Genomic DNA, 20,931 nt, shown 5'->3' with positions numbered 1-20,931 from the left:
GGAACCCCCCCACAAGTGACCCCATTTTGCAAACTACACCCCTCAGGGAATTCATCTAGGGGTATAGTGTACATTTCAAACCCCCAGGGGTTTCACCAATTTTGATACAAGTGGGCAGTGAACATGAAAAATTACATTTTTTTACACAAAAATGCAGTTCTGGCTCAAAATTTTTCATTTTCAGAAGGTATGAAGGAGAAAAAGCACCGCAAAATCTGTGCCCCAATTTCTCCCGAGTACGGCAATGCCTCACATGTGACCAAAAAATACCAGTTGGGTGCATGGCAGGACTCAGAAGGGAAGGAGTGATTTTTGGATTTTGCAGCACAGATTTTGGTGGAATGAATGGTGGGTGCTATGTTGCACCAATACAGTGGAACCCCCCCACAAGTCACCCCATTTTGCGAAGTACACCCCTCAGGGAATTCATCTAGGGGTATAGTGTACATTTCAAACCCCCAGGGGTTTCACCAATTTTGATACAAGTGGGCAGTGAAAATGAAAAATTACATTTTTTTACACAAAAATGCAGTTCTGGCTCAAAATTTTTCATTTTCAGAAGGAATGAAGGAGACAAAGCACCCCAAAATCTGTGCCCCAATTTCTCCCGAGTACGGCAATGCCTCATGTGTGACCAAAAAGTGGCAGGACTCAGAAGGGAAGGAGTGATATTTGGAGTTTGCAGCACAAATTCTGGTGGAATGATGGTGGGTGCTATGTCGCATTAGCAAGACCCCCAAAGCACCAATACAGTGGAACCCCCCCACAAGTGACCCCATTTTGCAAACTACACCCCTCAGGGAATTCATCTAGGGGTATAGTGTACATTTCAAACCCCCAGGGGTTTCACCAATTTTGATAAAACTGGGCAGTGAACATGAAAAATTACATTTTTTTACACAAAAATGCAGTTCTGGCTCAAAATTTTTCATTTTCACAAGGAATGAAGGAGAAAAAGCACCCCAAAATCTGTGCCCCAATATCTCCCAAGTACGGCAATGCCTCACATGTGACCAAAAAATACCAGTTGGGTGCATGGCAGGACTCAGAAGGGAAGGAGTGATTTTTGGATTTTGCGGCTCAGATTCTGGTGGAATGAATGGTGGGTGCTATGTGGCATTAGCAAGACCCCCGAAGCACGGTGAAATTATGAACCTAATATTCCATAGATGTGTGGTATATTTTAAAACACTCCTTTATACATAGGCCGGGTTTGTCGGGGCAAGTGTCACACTGGAAAATAGTTTGCTTTCTTATTCCCTTTTTATAGCAAACTTTGCACCTTTTTTGTGTCCTGCCCTTTTTTCCAGTGGAGGGGATTTCATCAGGAAAATGCTGCCCTGGTACAATACGGGGGCCAGTACTAGAAGTACTGGGGCCCTCTGCCTGCTGGTTCCCAAATATTAGGCCCTTTATGACTTCCTCTTGAAAGTGCATAAATGTCCCCCTCTGGCCGGTAGAACGGAATAGCACGTAAGCGTTATACAGTGCCATCTGGATGATATACACGGCCACCTTCTTGTACCAGATTTTTGTTTTCCGCAGGGCACTGTACGGCTTCAGTACCTGATCTGAAAGATCCACTCCGCCCATGTACCTATTGTAATCCAGGATACAATTAGGTTTTGAGGTGTGGGTACTGGTACCTCGTACAGGGACGGAGGTGGTACTGTCTCCGTGAATTGTTGTCAGTATAAGGACATCCCTCTTGTCCTTATATTTGACCAACAACATATTTTCGTTGCATATTCCCCTGCTTTCACCCCTTCTCATTACTTGGGCAATGTGCGTTTTTGGGAGGCCTCTTTGGTTCTTGCGCACAGTACCGCAAGCTGCTGTACCTCTTGAACCAAGGGCCTTAAACAGGGGGATGCTAGTGTAAAAGTTATCCACATAGAGGTGATAACCTTTATCCAGGAAGGGGTGCACTAAATCCCAGACAATTTTCCCACTAACACCTACGAGGGAGGGGGGGCATTCTGGCGGTTCAATTCTTGAATCCTTCCCTTCATAAACCCTAAACCTGTGGGTGTACCCTGAGGTGCTTTCACACAGTTTATACATTTTTATGCCATACCTTGCCCTCTTACTGGGAAGGTACTGGCGGAATTTAACCCTTCCTTTAAAATGTATAAGGGACTCGTCGATACAAATAAATTTTTCAGGGATGTACACCTCTTCAAATTTGGCACTGAAATGATCAATGACCGGCCTGACTTTGAATAGCCGGTCAAAGGTGGGATCATCTCTGGGTGGGCACTGTGCATTATCGGTGTAATGTATAAATTTAAGAATTGTCTCAAATCGAGTCCGGGTCATGGCCATACGGTAAAATGGAGTACTGTACAGAACATCTGTACTCCAATATTGCCTAATTTCTGGCTTTTTTACTATGCCCATATGAAACACCAGACCCCAAAACGTCATCATCTCTACTGCATCTACAGGGGTCCACCTAGCAAATGATGACGTGGGGTTTTGAGCAATAAACTGCTGGGCATATAAATTAGTTTGGTCCACCATTAAATTTATAAAATCATCAGAGAAAAATAATTTGAAAAAGTCAATTTCTCTGAGACCTGTGGAATCAAATTGGATTCCTGGCATGGCCAAAAACTCAGGAACCTGGGGCTCAAAATTGTCTGGTGGTGGGGTCCATACGAGATCAATTGTTGGGGGGGGGGGTCTCAGCTGCTCTACGGGGGCGTCTTTGAGGGGGTCCCTCATCACCAGAGGAGGAAGAGGAGCTTAAGACGAATCCTTCAAATTCCCCGCTTGCATCACTGGCTGTGTCAGAGTCAGAGGCAAGCATGGCATATGCCTCCTCCACTGAATACATTCTCCTGGATGACTGGGAGGACATTTGGGAGGACATTTGGGAGGACATTTGGGATGCCATTTTTATTTTTGTGTTACTGGTAGTGAAATGTTTCAACACGTGTATAGTGTAGGGGGGGGTACAAACTTTATTTCAACCCGGGGGGTATGTAGTGTGTAGTGTGTATGTAGTGCAGAAAAAAAAAAAATACTCTATACCAATAAAAAAAAAAAAAAATGAAGGGGTTAAAAATAAAAAATTGAAGGGGTTAAAAAAAAAAAAAAAAAAAGGTCCTGCGCCAAAAATTGAGCACAGATGTTGGTCAGTAACGTCTGTCACTGAACAGCGCTCAAAGGCAACAGGAATTTGATAAAAAAAAAAATAAATAGATCAACCCTGTGCCGAAAAAGCTGATCAGTGATGTACGTCACTGATCAGCGCACAGTGGCCACAGGACACCCACAAAATCACAGTGTGTGTAAAAAAAAAATTAAAAAAAGACCCCACAGCACTCACAAAAAAAAAAAAGGTGATCAGTGATGCGACACTGATTACCAGTGAGGTGCAGCAGGTGCACACCCTTTGGTGCAACTGACAGTGCAACTGACAGGTATATATATAAAAAAAAAAAAACCTCTGTACCCCCAAAAAAGTTGCTGATCACCTCAGATATAGTGATCAGCACAAAAGGCGGGGGCAGCAGACACAAAATTTAGCACTCTCTATCACTCTCTGTCACTATCTCTCTCTATCTCTCTATCTCTCACTATCTATCACTCTATGACACTGCAGCAGCAGCACTGACAGGTATATCTATATATAAAAAAAAACCTGCGCCCCCAAAAAGTTGCTGATCAGTTAATTTATACTGATCAGCACAAAAGGAGGGGGCAGCAGTCAGTTATATAAAAAAATATATAGCACAATCTGTCACTATCTCTCTCTATCTCTCTCTCTCTATCTCTCTCTATCTCTCTATAACTATCACACTGCAGCAGCACAAAATATAGCACTCTGTCACTAGGCCTCTCTATCTATCTCTCTCTCTCTATCTCTCTCTATCTCTCTATCTCTCTCTCTCTATCTATAACTATATCACACTGCAGCAGCACAAAATATAGCACTCTCTGACACTATCTCTCTCTCTATCTCTCTCTATCTCTCTCTATCTCTCTATCTCTCTCTATCTATCTCTCTATCTAGCTATTACACTGCAGCAGCACAATTTCACAGCACAGGAAGGCACAAGTAGCAACAGGATCCAGGAAGCATCCAGCACACTACAAGCACAGATCAAGCAGTGATCAAGCAGTGATGAAGCAGTGATCAGGTAAGTATGGAGCAAGGTTCTGGTCAGTATATGGCGGCAGGTGGGCACGGTGACCGCACTGCACGCTATTCCAGACCGGAATGGCGTCTGCAGTGCAGTCACCGTTAGTTTAAACCCCCCTCCATGGCTGTGATTGGTCCGTCGGTCCGACGGACCAATCACGGCCTTTGGGGGCGGGCGGGGTGAGGTGGGGTGACACCAGTGTCACCCTTACACCCCGCGGTGATTGGTGCTGTACTTTACAGCACCAATCACCTCCGATCCCGTGTCACCGGCGAACGTTATTCGCCGGTGACACAGGAAAACGCTGTGAATGGCTGTTCACACTGAACAGCCAATCACAGCGATCGCCGACGGGGGGCGGCATCGCAGCCCCCCCTGGGCATGCACGGACATGTCTGCTGTCAGGGACAGCAGACATGTTGAAACTGTCACCGCGTCTATAGACGCGGTGACAGTTTAAATCCATGACGTACATTTACGCCATGTGTCGGGAAGTGCTTCCCGACCATGACGTAAATGTACGTCAAATGTCGGGAAGGGGTTAAAGCGCCAACTGTCCAATGATATTTCCTAATGAATGAATGATATTTCCTCGTGAATTAATGATATTTCCTTGTGAATTAATATTTCCTCATGAATTAATGATATTTCCTCATGAATTAATGATAATTCCTTGTGAATTAATGATATTTCCCCATGAATTAATGATACTTGCTCATGATTTAATGATATTTCCTCATAAATGAATGATATTTCCTTGTGAATTAATATTTGCTCATGAACTAATAGGCCTCATTCTCATGAATATTAGCTCAAAGCACAAAATGGCTGCCGTTTGTTAAGCTAAGGCAACACACTTTATTTTACTTAGAATATCAACATTACTTTTTAGAAGCATAACTGTGATATATTACTTTACATTTTCAAATTTATATGAGCTATTTTTCCTTATGTCTATGCCCCTGATTTATTTTATACCACATACTGGGGCAGATGTATTCAGACTGGAGAAGAGATAAACTGGAGATAGAGTGGAGAAAAAGTGAAAGGAGATAAAGCACAGCCAATCAACTCTCAGCTGTCATTTTCTAACACAGTTCATTGGCTGGTGCTTTATGGCCTTTCACTTTATCTCCAGTTTATCTCCAGTTTATCTCTTCTCCAGGCTTAATACATCTGCCCCAGTGTCCTTTATTCACGTTATGACACAGTAAAGCCCCTAATTCACATTCTGTCACTCTGTAGTAACCCTTATACATATTACTTTAGTGCATAAAGTGGTCATGCAGAGGTGGGGGAAGTCATTTCTTTATGCTACATATTTACACCCCCTCCCCTCCCCCCATTAGGCAAAGACCGGGCCAGTGGTAGGGTTTTGGCATCCCCTGCAAACTAGAATGCATTTCTGTGAGAATTACTGTGCAGGGCCAATGTGGAGGTTAAAATGTTCCACCTCACCTTTTGAGGTGGTGGAACTCAGTTCCACCCCATTCCCCTTTAAACCCTGACTATACTCCTTATACATGTATGCCACACAGTACCAAAGCCCTGCTCATACCCACACAGCCCTGGCCACACCCACAATGCCCTGGTCTCAGCACCCACCCTTCTCAGTATAGGCCCTTGAACATCTTCAGCGCCAGGCCCATGAGGCCCTTAATCTGGCCTTGACTATATACATACCTCCCTATCATTATTTGCTACAGAAACCTGATATCATGCAATCCGCAGAGCTTAAAGTGGTCCTGGAGAGGTGGTGGAACTCATGCCACATATGACACAGTAGTGCCCCTTATTCACATTCTGTCACTCAGTAGTAACCCTTATACATGTTATTTACTAGTACTCCTTATACCTGTATGCCACACAGTAGTGTCACTTATAGACAATGCTCACAGTAGTGCCCCCTACACATAATGCCCACAGTAGTAGTGTACTTTATATACTAAATGCCCACAGTAGTAGTGCCCCTTATAAACAAAAGGGGTGTGGTGGAGGACGAAATAGTTCCCCTACCACTACAGGTGGTGGAACGCAGTTCTACCCAGTCCCTCGGCACCTCTGATGCAATGTCTAGTGGCTACCAGTGCTCTGTGCAGCGCTCAGCTGTATTACATGAACAGCTGTGTACGGTACCTTTATCTTCTTCTGCAGGGAGAGAATCTCATCTTGCAGCTTCTGGTTGGTGTCCCGGACATCAGAAACCTTTTTACTTTCTAGATACAACTGCCGATCATAGAAGTTAACCATCAGATGATGATGCTTCTCCAGTGCCTGCAAGAAACGTGACAATAGAATGGATTCAGCAACCTGATTGGTCAAATCAGAACTCACCTCTGGCAGGAGAGAGATTCAAAATAATTTAATAAATAAATAATTCCACCCCCCCCCCCCCCCCCCCCAAATAATTAAATAAAATAGCAAATTATAATTCTTGCCACGATTCTTTTCATTTACAATATTCCTGGGCCGGACTTTTTTTTCACTTACAATATCCACCCATAATATTTATGAAGATCAGTATATTCTGACAAAGGACACGATTCAGACCTGCTCGCTAGGCAGCGTATATTCGGTGCTTAGCGAGCAGGTTAACGCTCACACATCTGCTCGCATACGGCCGCAAGAAAGAAAAATCATTTGATGGTTCCTCACCATCGAATGATCTTTCTTCCCTCAAGAAAAAAGTAAAAGTCATGTGACGTCGGCCACCCGCCTCAAGCAGGCATGGACGCGCCTGCATACTGACAGGCCTGCTCAGCGTTTCTATAGGCGCGCCCACCATTTTTGTGGGCACGCCCATGAAACACTGGCCGGACCTCGGCAACCGCCCTCTGCCCGGCCATCAGTGAGCGAACGTCCCGACGAGTGTATAAGGAATTCGCTCCAGGGACTTGAACATGTTCGTGGCCGGGGTCTAATTCAGACCTGAGCGATCAGGTCTGAATGACCCCCAGAGTTGTAAAGTACTTGAACCTACGAGGCTGAATACTGAAGATAGTATTTGGATTTCAAACAGACAATGTCTAGATCGACAGCATATGGTCAACATGGTCAAATGGTCGACATAATCAAAATCGCCATGAGTTTTTTGGGGAATGTTTTTTTGCTATGCTGCAGAACAGGTCTGAATCGGGCCCTTTGTGTATTTAAAAATAATTTACCTTTACTTTCTTCTCATCGATTTCCACCTTCAGTACGAGTTCCGATAACGTATTGCTCAGCTCCTCCCTCTCAGCGAGGTTCTTGTCGTCTGAGATTTTCTGCAACTTCTGCAGCTGATCCTTTGTCTTCAGCAATTCACTTTCTGCCTCTTTAAGTTTCTTTGATAAATGGCGCTCCCGCTCTTGTGAGGACTTTAGGATCTCTGTCAGCGCCCGGACCTCGCTGTTGTGCCTGGTGACCAGTTGGTGGACGCTGCTTTCTGAGGACTCATATTTCTCCAGTGCCTTTGTGTACCTGTGCTGCAGACGTGTCAGTAACTTGTTTTCAGTAGTCGCCTCCTCCAGCATGCGCTGAACGTTCTGCAACTCACTGGACAGAGTTTTAATCTTGTGGAGTTGCGCTGAGGAGATGCGTTCTGTGATGTCATTTTCTGTGTTTGCACCGCGTAGCGGTTGAGATTTGGAATATAAAGTTTTCCAAGGAAGGGACTTTCTCCACCAGAATCCTTTGCTTCCTGTTAACAAAAACAATAGCTTACACTTATAGGTTTTACCAAGTGCGCTGTGCATACTGTGGGGAAGATGTATTAAGCCTGGCATAACTCCCAACATTACCCTCTCTCTGCTCCTGGACTTTCCTCTTAATGTATGATTAATATTGATTGAAAAAGGTGTCAGGGAAGTCAAGGAGCAAAGCATTGTGTCCCTCCTGGAGAGGGTCATGTTGGAAGGTATGGCCTGGTGAAGAGATAAAGTGGAAGGACTGTCATCAGAAATTGTGGGACCCGGGATAGAGAAAGTAGGCAGGGTCCCCCTTCTTGAATCGACGTTGTGTCTGAGACCTCTGGTGTCCATATTACTTCATGGGAAATGTGAACTTTGATTATGATAATTTACTGTATACTTGATAGTATACTGGAGTCCCGCAGCGCTCCACCCCCCCCCCCCCCCCCCGATGGCTGCCATGGTGATAACACACCAGCGTTTAGTAAGGGACATGTTCATATAACTGCACCCTAAGTAGACCTGAACAAAGATGTGTCAGCAGGTATATACAGTATCTTGCAGGTGCTGGAGAGCTGGTGTAAGATGAAATGGCAAGGATAATTACCAGCTGCAGTACTGAGTCACGTTTTTTTGGGATGTTCCTGCGTCCCGCCAATGGGCCGGCAGTGTTCCGTCGCTGGGGGATAGTTGGGAGCCCCCCCTGTCACTATCTCCCCAGCCCCACAGGCTGCAGAATAGACGCTATGCGCATGTGCACAGAATCTATTCTGCAGCCTGAGGGGCTGGGGACATAGCCAGCAGCTCAGAAAAAGCTAGCCCCATGCCCCCACAGCGGCAAAAACGCCCCGTATCGCTAGGCCACGCCCTCTTCACAGCTTGACAATGTTGAGAGGTATGTGATTGGCTGAGTGCATGTTGACTCCTCCCACTGATGTTTACTACTAGGTACTGTAACTCAATGTGATTGCTGTTATTTCAAATTTCCTTCATATTTTCACATTACTTGATTTATATTTCCGTTTGTATTGTGGCATGAAAGAATATTACAATTTTAGAATGTTTTTTAAAGTTTTTGAGGGGAACATTTATAATAAGTTTAACGATGTTCAGGGTTTGCGCATGTGCAAATCCCAAGAGCAGATGGCTTTGGCGGGTTTCATACTCGCCGAGCCATTCACTCTGGGAAGAGAGGGGCTGCGGCGGGCAAGGGTGGCAGCAGATGAGCGTCCAGCATTTTCAAAGTGTTGGGCATTCCCCTACGAATGTAGGCGATGCCTGCTCGGGGCGGGCAGCTTATGTCACATGACGTCAGTGCCCGCCCCAAATATGGTGGATAGCTGCCAGAATAAAAGTCAGTTTAGGGGGAGAAAAATAATTTGATGGCGATCGACCATCAAATGATTTCTCCCCGGTTTGGCCACATGCGAGAGGGGGTTTGCTCCCATGCCAGGAAACGGGTGAGAGACGGGTGTCTTCTCTTATGAAAACCGAATTAACTTGAGCAAAATAATGACACCAACACCAGATTAAAAACGTGGTTAGTAGGTAATAATACACAGTAGTTACTGTATGCTTGGAAATGTTTATTGGGTTCCCAACATACAGGGGCATATTTATAATGGGTGCAGTGGTTAAACACAGGCCCCAGAGTCCCAGACGGGCCAACACCGTACATGCTGCACCCATTTTTTTTAATGCCCCCCCCACCCCCCCAGAGTCCAGTGATGGTGGCAGCAGCACTGGGGAGATTGCTAGAAAAATGGCTGCCTCGTCATTTACCATAGGGTCTATGTACTACGTCTTGGTGAGAGATACAGTGGATGGAGATAAAGAGCCTGATTCTAATTCAATCGGTCCCAGAAAAACAGTGGGTGCCCCCAGGAAAACAGGCACCTGCCTTCCCTGAACGGGAAGCTGATGTCACACTACGTCAGCCACCCGCCCAGTTCTCCGACCCGGATGCCGCAATTCTAGGTCAGTCCAGACATACACACTGTACAATTTTTTTGACCAATTTGGTTGAAAGACATTTCCATTGAACCCAGTGTCCTGGACAAAAGATGTTGACGAAAGATATTGATGACAGACGAATGTCGAATGATGATGCCCATACCCGCCAGTTGTTCATCAAGATTGTTCATCAACTGTCCATGCAGCTCAATTTGGATATCTTTCTAAAAGAGCCTATAAACTGTAGCTAGATCTTTCGTCTTTTGTCTGTCGTCAATATCTTTCATCAACATCTTTTGTCCAGGACACTGGGTTCAATGGAAATGTCTTTCAACCAAATTGGTCTAAAAAAATTGTACAGTGTGTATGCACTGTTATTTTTCAAACAGTTTGTAACTTAGAATATATTTACTAAAGCCTTTGAGAGAGATAAAGTGCACAGAGATAAGGTTCCAATCAATCAGCTTTTGATTGACTGGAACCTTATCTCTGTGCACTTTATCTCTCCCGAAGGCTTTAGTAAATATATCCTAAGTCATTCTATAAATAATTTGTAGCCATGAGAGGAACCCTAAGAGTTCTGGCTCCTCCTACTGCCATTGCCTCGACTAATATATTTCACATACCAGTTTTGGTGTTGCTAATTCTGTTCTGTTTCATGCCTGTGTTTGGAGGTGTCTGCTCCAGCTCATTGAGAACCTTCTTGGGGGACTCTGATGTCTTCTGTGTATTTCCACCTTCAGAGTCACCTGAAGATGATTGGTTGCTGAGCGAGCAGCTGCTACTACTCGCATAAGACTTGTCATTGGGGCTTTGGCTGTTGTGACTATGAATTATGTCTCCGTCACTGCTCTGGGGACTTTGCTTTGTATTAGTAGAAGGCACTGGATTGCAAACTCCTCTTTCACCTGAACCATCATCACTCATCCTAAAGGATCTCCCAGTGGAATAAACCAGTGTCAAATCCCATCCGACCACTGTACAATGTTCTCACTGTTCTACTCCAGAGAAGACATCTTTTACCCTGTCAATAGCAAAGTAAAATAGGTCACAATTTGTTTTAGTTGATATTTTACATTCTGATACAATACCAAAGAAAACAGCTCCAACCACTACAAACCCTAACCAGACATGAAATGGGAAGGTGACCTTTATCAACGTTGTGTCAAACTTCCAGCAACTACTAACTATTCACTGCGATTCTAGCCATGACCTTTAATGGTCAGTTTCAATGGTATCCAAGTGGTAGATAGACAGTACATATATAGTCAATAGGTGGTCAACAGATGAGTCAAAAAAATCAACGCACAACTGGTTGATACCAAAATGTTCACAAATGGTTTTTCATGATTTTTGGGTTAGGGGTTGCTTTAGGCACTTAGGGTTATGCTTCCAGTTAGCGTTAGTCAGTTGGCAAAGGGTTATGCTGCAGAAGGGGATGGCTATGGTTAGAAACTAGGGGAGCAGGGTAAGGCTGCCAGAGGGAACAGTTAGGGTTAGTCACTTGGTGGAGGATTAGGGTTTGGCTGTAGAACGGGATGTTTAGGGTTAGGCACTAGGGGAGGGTAAGGCTGCCAGAGGAAACAGTTGGAGTTAGTCACTTGGCAGAGGGTTAGGGTTCGGCTGCAGAAGGGGATGGTTAGAGTTAGGCACTAGGAGGAGGGTTAGACTGCTACTGGGAACAGTTACAGTTAGTCACTTGGCAGAGGGTTAGGGTTCGACTGCAGAAGGGGATGGTTAGGCTTAAAATGACCCAATTTTTATCATTTGCCTCTCACCCCCTCCCCCCTGATGGGTGGTTTGTGGGAGATCGGCGGGGGGCTGGGAGGGTAGGCAACCATGATTTAGCATCAATTTTGCAGAGACGTCGGGAATGGGAATTAGAGTAATAACAATGGTATTTCCTCTATTGTTTGATCTTTGCCCCTACCTCTCCTCTTCCAGGACCATTGTAGCATACTTGCCGACTTTCTGGCTGCCCTCTCTGGTAGAGGGCAGCCAGCCCAGAGAGGCAGAAGGGTGGGCCGTCATCGGGAGGGAAAAGGGGTGGGGTGGCGCAACGGGAGGGCTGGCTGTTTGGGTGCGTGGTGAGAGTGATTACATCTTTTTAACCACACCCCCGCCATGCAATGCCGGTATTTTAGGCATTGCACTGTGGGGGGGGGGGGGGGAGGGGCTAAAATGGTGCAATTCGCATCATTTGACCCACCGACCCCCCACCACCCCCCGCTGAGGGGCGGTTCGCAGTCGTCCCCCTTTCCGGGAACCCTGCATTGTTGTGATACACACAATAACAAAGAATATTGACTCCCTTTCTTGGTCTTGCATAGAACGGCATCTAGGGGGTCTAATACTCCAAAGCAGTGCCAATAATAGCCCCAGGCATAAAATGTGCCCTAGTGTCTCAAGGCACTGCAGACCCTCTGGCTACCGGCCTCTGATATAAACATTGGGGCCCAACTGTCAGGACAGACTCCTCGGCCCCCCAAAATCTGCAGTGATAACAGATACAACTGTTTGAAAAAAATGATTTATTCTTTTAGACAATATGAATGAAGCATTATTTCAGTGTTTTACAGATTTTATTATTTTTACTAGTTAATAGCCCAACAAAATGACGGCTTCTGCAATGTCAGTTCACTTTGAGCTGTGACAGTTTTTACTTTCACTTTTGAGCTGTGACCGTTTTTACGGTCACTTTGAGCTGTGACAGTTTTTAGCCCACAAACTCTCCACCCCACCCCCAGTCCCTATCTGCTCCTACCTCCAATCTCTGTCTTCACAGCTCCCTCTCGCCACATCCAGCATGTTGGTAACAGATCGGTGTCTCTGCGAAAATTGCTTTCACTTTCGGTTATGCCATCTTTTAGCACACAAAGGAGTAATTTGGTCCCTCAAGAGGCCTCTAGTGGTCACTGGCGGTACGTCGCCTCATAGAGGTGAGGAGTAGTTAGCACTATATTGACGCTGACAATGGTTGACACAAGAAACACGTGTTTTTTTAGGATTTTTGCTATTCTATTGGGCGTTTGCAGGCTTTATCATCGATGTGGACTCCAATTGGAAGCGGAAAATTGTACCGAGCACGGCGGTAACGGGCCATGTGCGGGGACATGGTATACTATTTTGGGGGCCACATGCCCAGAGTTGACATGGACAGCTATAGAATAACGCTCTGATCAGCTATTAAAGCTTTTTATGCAAAAAAGAGGTGTCTCAGGTGCAGACAGCAGGATTGAACCAAGATACGTAGTGGGCGGAGCATCCAAATGCCCTAAACAGGAGGTGGGCGTGCTGATATGACATCATTCAGCATGCTCTCCCCGCCCACTGGCAATGGATATTAACCCCTTGGCAATGAGCATTAATCCCTGGCAATGGACATTAACCGCCCTTGGCAACGAGCATTGATCCCTGGCAAAGGACATTAACCGCTAGCAACGGAAATTAAACCCTTGGCAAGGAGTATTGACCCCTGGCAATAAGCAGGTAATTTACAATTTATTAGAAGCCTTACTGTTGGGGGCATCGCGGTGTGGCATCATTTGTCGGGCATTGTGGTATGGCATAATGTGTCGGGCATTGTGGTGTGTGGCATAACTGTATAGATTTTTGTAGGACAACCCTTTTTAGGGACATCCTGCGGGGGTTAGACACTGTGCAAGGCAGGCAGGCAGGCAGAGGGGCTGGGAGCATGGCCAGCAGTTCACACAGCACTGGCCATGCCCCCACAGTGACAAAACCAGTTGCGCATGTATGCCTTTCTCTGCTGGCAAAGTTGGGAGGTATGCATTAGGTGTGAGGTGCATTGCAATGTGTGTCATAATGTGTTAGGGGCATTACAGTGTGCAGCATAGTACCATAGGAATTGTGTCAGAGGAATTGCGGTGCGTGGCATAATGTGTTGGGGGCATTACAGTGTGCGGCATATTGTGCAGGGGCATTAATTTGTGCGGCATAGTATCAGGGGCAAATTTAGTAGCTCTCCGGGAGTTTTTGTCTTTTTTTGTCTCGAGTAGCTCGTGCTCAATTAAGGTTGGAGACCACTGTCCTACTCTGTAGGGATGTATAAGGGAAGGCCTCTACCATTTACCATTGTATGTACAGTACAGCATTGTATATCATAGCTGCCTACCCTCCTGCATTCTGCAGGAGATTCCCTGAAATAGAAGCAATCTCCCTCTCTCCCTCATTAGTCTAGCAATCTCCCTCATGTCACCTAGCCCACATTACACTGTTACATCATAGTTACCTCCCCTCCTGCATTCTGCAGGAGATTCCCTGAAATAGCAGCAATCTCCCTCTATCCCTCATTAGTCTAGCAATCTCCCTCATGTGTCCTAGCCCACAATACACTGTTACATTTTTTTTGGGAAAAAGGAATGAGAGACAGATACTGTACATTTACATTGAATTATCAGCACCATTTCCCAGCACATTACCAAGTATAGTAGCTCTTACTAACGGCTTTGGGGCTCATCTACATTTGGATATAAGTCATTTTAAAAGATTCCTCTCAGATGTAGCAGTACACACCCATGCTTCTAGGTGCCACATTCACAATCTCTTTTCACAATCTCTCCATATATGGAATTAGACACGCAATTCGGGTGAAGCATAACACGCTCCCTCAATGGGGGCGCTGTACAAAATTCTGCTACCAACTATCTCCCTTAAACTAGTTTTCAAAAGAAGGCAAGTATGGGGAAGGAAGGCCCAGCTGTAAACCGGTACAGGGCGTACTCCTGATGGAGTCTTTATTTAAATGATATATATGACATATATATGATGTATTATTAAGCTAATATTTTTATTGTTGCTCAGTGGGGGCAGCGCAGCCTCATTGGTACTTGTGTATTTGCAGGGCGCCCACTAAGCTATTTGCTTAGTGGGCTATTCTGTGTAGTGAAATCGCATCGCATCGCATCGCATGCAATTTTGCGGTGCAATGCAAATTTTCCTTAGTTTATTTTTAGTGCACCCCTGCCCGCGGATCGCATCGCATACCATTTGTGGTGTGATGCAATGCAATTTTTCATTGTATAAGCACCCATGCGATGAGATATAATGGTACTTCTTTTTAAAAGCACCCATGCACACCTCCACTATCCACGTCACCCCGAAGCGTGGCGAGGGGACGCGGTTAAGTATCCTCCCGACCTTTTCATACCCACACTATACACGTCAGCATGGAGTTGAATTTATAAAGTGTGGCGAGCGCAGCGAGCCACCGAGCTTGAAGTGCGGTGAGTGCAGTGAGCCCTGCAAGGAGATGCGGATTACATGTATTCCGTGTCCGCTCCCCACGCTTCGGGCTCGGTTACTTGCTGTGATCGCCACACTTTATAAAATAAACTCCACACGGGGGGGGGGGGGGTGGAAAGGTCAGGAGGGCGCGTAACCGCGTCCCCTCGCGGGGCTCGCTGCGTTCACCACGTGACGTGGATAGTGGGGGTGTGCATGGGTGCTTTTAAAATGAAGTACCAGCACATCTCATCGCATGGGTGCTAATACAATGAAAAATCGCATCGTATTGCACCGCAAATGGCTTGCGATGCGATGCGATACGCGGGCAGGGGTGCACTAAAAATTTACTAAGGAAAATCGCATATCACAGCAAATTTGCATGCGATGCAATGCGATTTTCCTATGGTGCCCTACGTATGTAAATTGGGCGCCCTGCAAATACACAAGTACTGCCTTATTTAATAATACTGATAACATGCAGCACACTGCTTTTCTCACTTCATCCATTAATGTTTCCGGTTTATACAGCAGCCACAGTTGCTCGCCCTCTATTACCTAATTACCTGTGCTCTGCTCCCATCAACAAGCTCCAACAGATGTTTTCTGGGAGAAATAAAAAAAATGTATCTCGTTGCTATGGAGAAAAAGCATCAGCAATGCATGCTGGGAAGTGTAGTTCCTGGAGTCAAGGACTCCATCTTGTGGACAGTTTGTGGTACAGGATTTCCAATTCTTGCTGTTGTAGCAGCAGGACAGAAGAATGCTGTAACATTAGGTAATGGCTTCTGCTCTTTTCTATTCATTATGGGATTAATATATAACATTAGCTTATGTTTGCTGATTATTTTGTCAAATATTATTCTATGCTTAGTAACTAGTAATTCCCATGCTTGTAATAAAGCTCTGTAAAAGGGTGTTTAAAACTAACTAGCAGTGTCTAAACATGGAGTCGTTAGTGTAAATGACTAGTTTTTCCCCCACAAATTTTGCAGATGTGTGTTTGTAGCTAATCAGATATTTGAATGTAAAAAGCCAAAATAATAATAATAAAAAAAGACAATATCTAATAATTACGGATGGTGTAATCTTATATAATGAAAATGCTAATACTGCTCCTCACCTCTATGGGGGGGGGGGGGGATTCAAGTGTTTTGCACATTGAGGCCTGACGGATCAACTGAAGTGTTGCTTCATTTGGACGCGCAGCCGCCAGAGCTGAATTGACTGCTATGTTGCTGGAATTGGTTGCCGTGGATCTAGGAATTGATAGGCTGGAAACTAATATTTATTTAATATTTAGTGATTTATCGAGCTCGTAGGTTCAATTCCCCACTCCACATAAACCACACCCCTATCCACGCACAAACACCACCATTTTCATGTCCACTAATCTGGACTGTACAAAATGGAGTCATAGTGCTCAGATCTATCTGCACTAAGCAGTGAACAAGCCCTATGGTCCAATGGATAACATGCAGATGACGGGCAGTGGGGGGTGTCGGCAGTCAGAATACCGACACCGCTATCCCATAGAAGGGAATCCCAGCAGGGTTCAGGTATATATATATATATATATATATATATATATATAGTTACCATACCCTTGCCCTCCTCCTACCTTCCCCCACCCTAATCCTAGCCCTCCCCGCTAGTGCCTAACCCCCATACACCACCACCTAAACTTAACTCCCTGCCCGCTGCGTAACCCTAACCCCCACTTATAAGTGCCTAACCCTCACTCCTAGCAGCCTAACCTTCTACCCACAGCCTAAACCCTGCACTAATGGATAACCCTTATCCCACCCTAATGCTATCGCTGCCCACAAACGTACGCTTGGGATCCAGGCTCAGTAAATGTGAATATCGTTTAGTACAAGTATAATGTCAGCATTAGCCGGGTCGTGTCCCACATTTGTACAATAATAGATTTCTACCAAAGTACATTGGTCGCTGAGCTTTAATGTATGTTAAAGGGTCAGATGTACTAAGCCTCACAAAGTGATAAAGTGGAGAGTGATAAACTACCAACAACCAGCCTGTAACATGGTAGTTATGCATACCTCTCAACTTTCATTGGTGGTCCAGTGGGACCTTGGCGCACGGTGTAGGTGCGCGCCCAAAATTTTGGGGACGTGGCCTTGTGGTGAGAGGTCGTGACCTTCAAATCGCATCACTCGTGCGAGGCCACGCCCCCATTTTGCTGCTGCTGCCCCTCTGCCTGCGGGGAATAGATGCGGGAACGTAACCAAAAACTGGGACGTTCCCACTGTAAATGGGACAGTTGGGAGGTTTGGTTATTAGCTGAATTAATCCTCCAGGCAACTCACAATTTGTTACACTACGCATGCATTTCAGTGCAGAACACATGTGGGTGTAGTATTAGTGGGTGCTCCAGGGAGCTAATAGCAGGGTGACTAGCCAGGCATAGTGGACGTGTCACCAGTGTGTTGCAAACAGCGCCTGTATCTAAAGACGTAAAACCGATCACACAGAAGGCCATGTTCAGATGGAGATACTGCCCCTGCCATAGTACCTCTGCAAGTTTTGATAGTGTGACTGATGTGCCTACCATTTAAGTCACATCTCTGGACATGTCAAGTTGTAGGCAAGTCTCCGGAGTCACCAAGTGGAGGAATGCCTCTTCCTCTACCAATACAGTAGTAACTATAGCCAAAGACGTAGGTGAATCCACCACATCACATTACAGAGGAGGTCAGAGAATACTGTGTAGCACAATGTACTGTATATAAAGGGTACTACTGTGTGGTGTAATGTGTACAAAAGATACAGCTGTGTGCGTAACATGAATATGGTGTAGTCCTGTGTGGCATGATGTGATAAATGTGTATTGTGTAACATAATGTGAATAAGGGGCATTACTGTGTAGTGTAAAATGAATAAGGCGCACTTCTGTGCTGTGCAATGCGAATAAGGTTGCACTACTGTGTGGCATAATTTGAAATGGGGTAGTATTTACATATTTTTGCATATTTTACATAGTTTTTACATAGTAGATAAGGCTGAATAAAGACTTGCGTCCATCGAGTTCAACCTAGGTTTTAATAGCTTTTCCCTTGTTATATGATATATTCGGTACTTATGTAGTATCTGGGCGTCCGATTTAGAAATCGGATCGGATCGCATCGCATCGCATGCGACCAAATCGTATGCGATGGTCAAGATTTTTCCATAGGATTCAATGTTAAAATGGTCTGAGTCCATTTTAACATAGAATTCAATGGGAAAAAGGGATCCTTTTCCTTTCCCCACTATCCAAGTGGGCATGGAGTTGGATATAAACCTGTGGCGAGCGTAGCGAGCTACCGAGCCCGAAGCGTGGCGAGCGTAGCGAGACACAGAATACTTTTTAAGAAATATGCGTTCGCTCGCCACGCTTCGGGCTCGGTGGCTCGCTGCGCTTGCCACGCTATATAAAATCAACTCTATGCCCCCTTGGATAGTGGGGAAATGAACAGGACCTTCTTAACATTGAATCCTATGCAAAATCGCATCGAATCGCATCGCATCTGATTGTATGCCTTAAGGTAAGGCATACAATCACAAAATCGGACGCCCAGATACTACATAAGTACCATATATTCTGATATTTTTAAGACAGGTTATGATTCTTATTTGTACCCATGGATGTTTTTAACCAATAAATGTTTGTCCAACCTTATTTTAAACGTATTTAATGTGTCTGCCGACACCACCTCACCAGGAAGAGAGTTCCATAGTTTGACTGCCCTGACTGTAAAGACATTTTTCCTTCTAAGGGAACGAAAACTTCTTTCTTTATTGTGTGGCCACAACTGTTCCCACCTGTATCCACTGTGACCGTGCCCATTTTAGTGTTACCCTATTTAATTTATGGGGGGGGGGGGGGGGGGGGGTCACACCTATGCTCTTTTGGATAAAGGGCACCAAAATGTCTAGTTATGGCTCTACTCACTTTCACTATTCTGTTCTGGCGTGTATGCGATGGTCAACTGATGCTCAGTTCCTTGCTTCTTTAGTAAGCATTCCACATCTTTGTTGTTGATATTCTCCATTTTGTCAATGTCTTATGCATGTCATTTGTCTTATGCATGTCCAGCATTTGGTGTCAATCTATTAACTGTTGACCTAGACATTGTCTGTCAGCCATCTGGATACCATAAAAATATACAAACGTTGCTCCTACTGGGACTTGTATACAAACACCCACTGGAGGTGCCTGGTATCCGGTGCTTGTATACTAGTACCCCTTTCAAATCGCACTTTTAAAACGGTATATTGCCGGTTTTTTCCCATTTTAAAACGTTTTAGGCTGCAATGTGAAAGTGCCAAAGTTGATTTACCGGTTAAAGTTAACTAGTATTTCAACACGGTTAAAAAGCAGAGTCCTACACGTTTTAAAGCCGTTTTTTAGGCAGTGTGAATGGCTCTATTTCAATGACTTGAAACGTGTCCCTTGGGGGTTAAACGGGTTGAATGTTTGAATGGTATTAAATGATTTTTAAAACGGTTTTCACCTGCAATGTGAAAGGTCTCAAGGCTCTGACCCGTTTTAAAGTCCCATTTAAGAATACCGTGTCATTACCCATTTCTGCAATATGAAAGCAGTATAAGACAGACACACACTTCGGTAATCCTGGCCTGACCCTCCCCTACACAGCAGCAGAACTTTTGAGAAATGGAGGCCGTCGCCACCACCACCCCATCCCCAGATGGAATCCGACTCTCAATCACTGAGTCTGATGCAGTAGTGCAACTGACATCACAGAACCATGCTGCTTATGTGTAGTATGGGTCCAGTGCATGCGATTAGTGTTTTGCGGAAAGTGCCGCAGAAGCGTCAGTAGTGCAGTGCGCAAATGTGCTGTAACCCATAGCAATTGTATTCTTACTAAATTTTAATCAGTCCCTTTCTTGATACAGATAACTGATACCAGCCATCCCTCCACCATTCACCTGCCAAAACCAGGGACATCCTGTGATGACCCAATCTTGGTGCGGTCTAGGAGGTGGTATAGGAATCCCCCAAAAAGCCCTTTACCAGCAAATAAGTGTTTGCCTTATGCAGGTTCCAGCAGCCTCTTGTTCACATTGATGTTACTGTATATTTTGGTCTGGCCTTGGTGTGACTTCACTGTCATTTTCATTTCCCCGTACTGAACACATGGTGGCATCCTAGTAGCTGTCTCCAAATTACAGAGTAACACTCAGACCTTCATTCACACTCTGCATCTAATTATTGTTACACTGATTTCCAGTTTTCTGTAATGGTAAAGGGCACTGGTTCCCAAACTGTGTGCTGTGGCACCCTGGGGTGCCTCAGAAAACACTTCCAGGGGTGCCGCAGTTTGGTGGTCCAGGACCAATTCATATTGTTTCTGGTCAATGTAATATGCAAAACCAGTGCTGGTGGCTGCCAATCATAGAATATATGGCCAAACAGAAGTGAGTCTTGTTCCTCACCACATAATTAGACCTAGGGATGACAGCTAAACACAATTTACTTAATTTAATATTTTTCTCAAAAATAAACATTTGGCCCAGTGAAAGAATATTAGTATACTTCAGGGTGCCACAATTAAATTTTTTTTTGGTACCACTGGTATAGGGCATATTTCTAATTAGTTCCAAATCCAGTGGACAAATGTTACAACAGACTTGGTGTAAAAATGCTCTCTGACTCCATAAGATACCGAGTCTGAAGATGCACGTGTCCGATCTTGTTTACTCTTGCCCTCTGTGGTAGATATTTAAATATTCCTAACAGGTCTCTGACCAGAGAAGCTGCTCCACTGCTGGCCCATCCTCGCCAGCGGTGGCGCTGCTGTTCTTGTTGGCACTGGCAATCTTAAACCCAGCATGTTTTGGCCATCTGGACCCTCTCGGTCTGTGGGACATAGTCAGGCCGCACAGTC

The 20,931-nt window shown here is 45.0% G+C and overlaps 2 protein-coding genes across 4 annotated transcripts in view; one reads left to right on the top strand and one right to left on the bottom strand.

Annotated features, from left to right (window-relative positions):
• The window catches only part of LCA5L (lebercilin LCA5 like), a 93,791-nt gene extending 78,168 nt beyond the window's left edge, over positions 1–15,623 (bottom strand). For all 3 annotated transcript variants that reach the window (XM_083171687.1, XM_083171685.1, XM_083171686.1), the window contains exons 1-4: positions 15,583–15,623; positions 10,399–10,796; positions 7,316–7,830; positions 6,288–6,425 (exon numbers count right to left, since the gene is read on the bottom strand). In XM_083171687.1, coding sequence (XP_083027813.1) covers positions 6,288–6,425; positions 7,316–7,830; positions 10,399–10,699 — 954 coding nt within the window. In that variant the 5' untranslated portion in view covers positions 10,700–10,796; positions 15,583–15,623. The remainder of the gene's footprint in view (positions 1–6,287; positions 6,426–7,315; positions 7,831–10,398; positions 10,797–15,582) is intronic.
• Positions 15,624–15,655: 32 nt separating this feature from the next.
• Positions 15,656–20,931, top strand: part of SH3BGR (SH3 domain binding glutamate rich protein) — a 57,254-nt gene continuing 51,978 nt past the window's right edge. Inside the window, exon 1 of the mRNA XM_083170661.1 lies at positions 15,656–15,794. Within this exon, the coding sequence (XP_083026787.1) occupies positions 15,656–15,794 (139 nt within the window). The remainder of the gene's footprint in view (positions 15,795–20,931) is intronic.

The sequence above is a fragment of the Crinia signifera genome, chromosome 2 (genome assembly GCF_055691185.1).
Source record: "Crinia signifera chromosome 2, ASM5569118v1, whole genome shotgun sequence".
Taxonomy (NCBI): Eukaryota; Metazoa; Chordata; class Amphibia; order Anura; family Myobatrachidae; genus Crinia; species Crinia signifera.
Note: the sequence above shows the minus strand (reverse complement) of the source record. Positions and strands in the feature narration are given on the sequence as shown.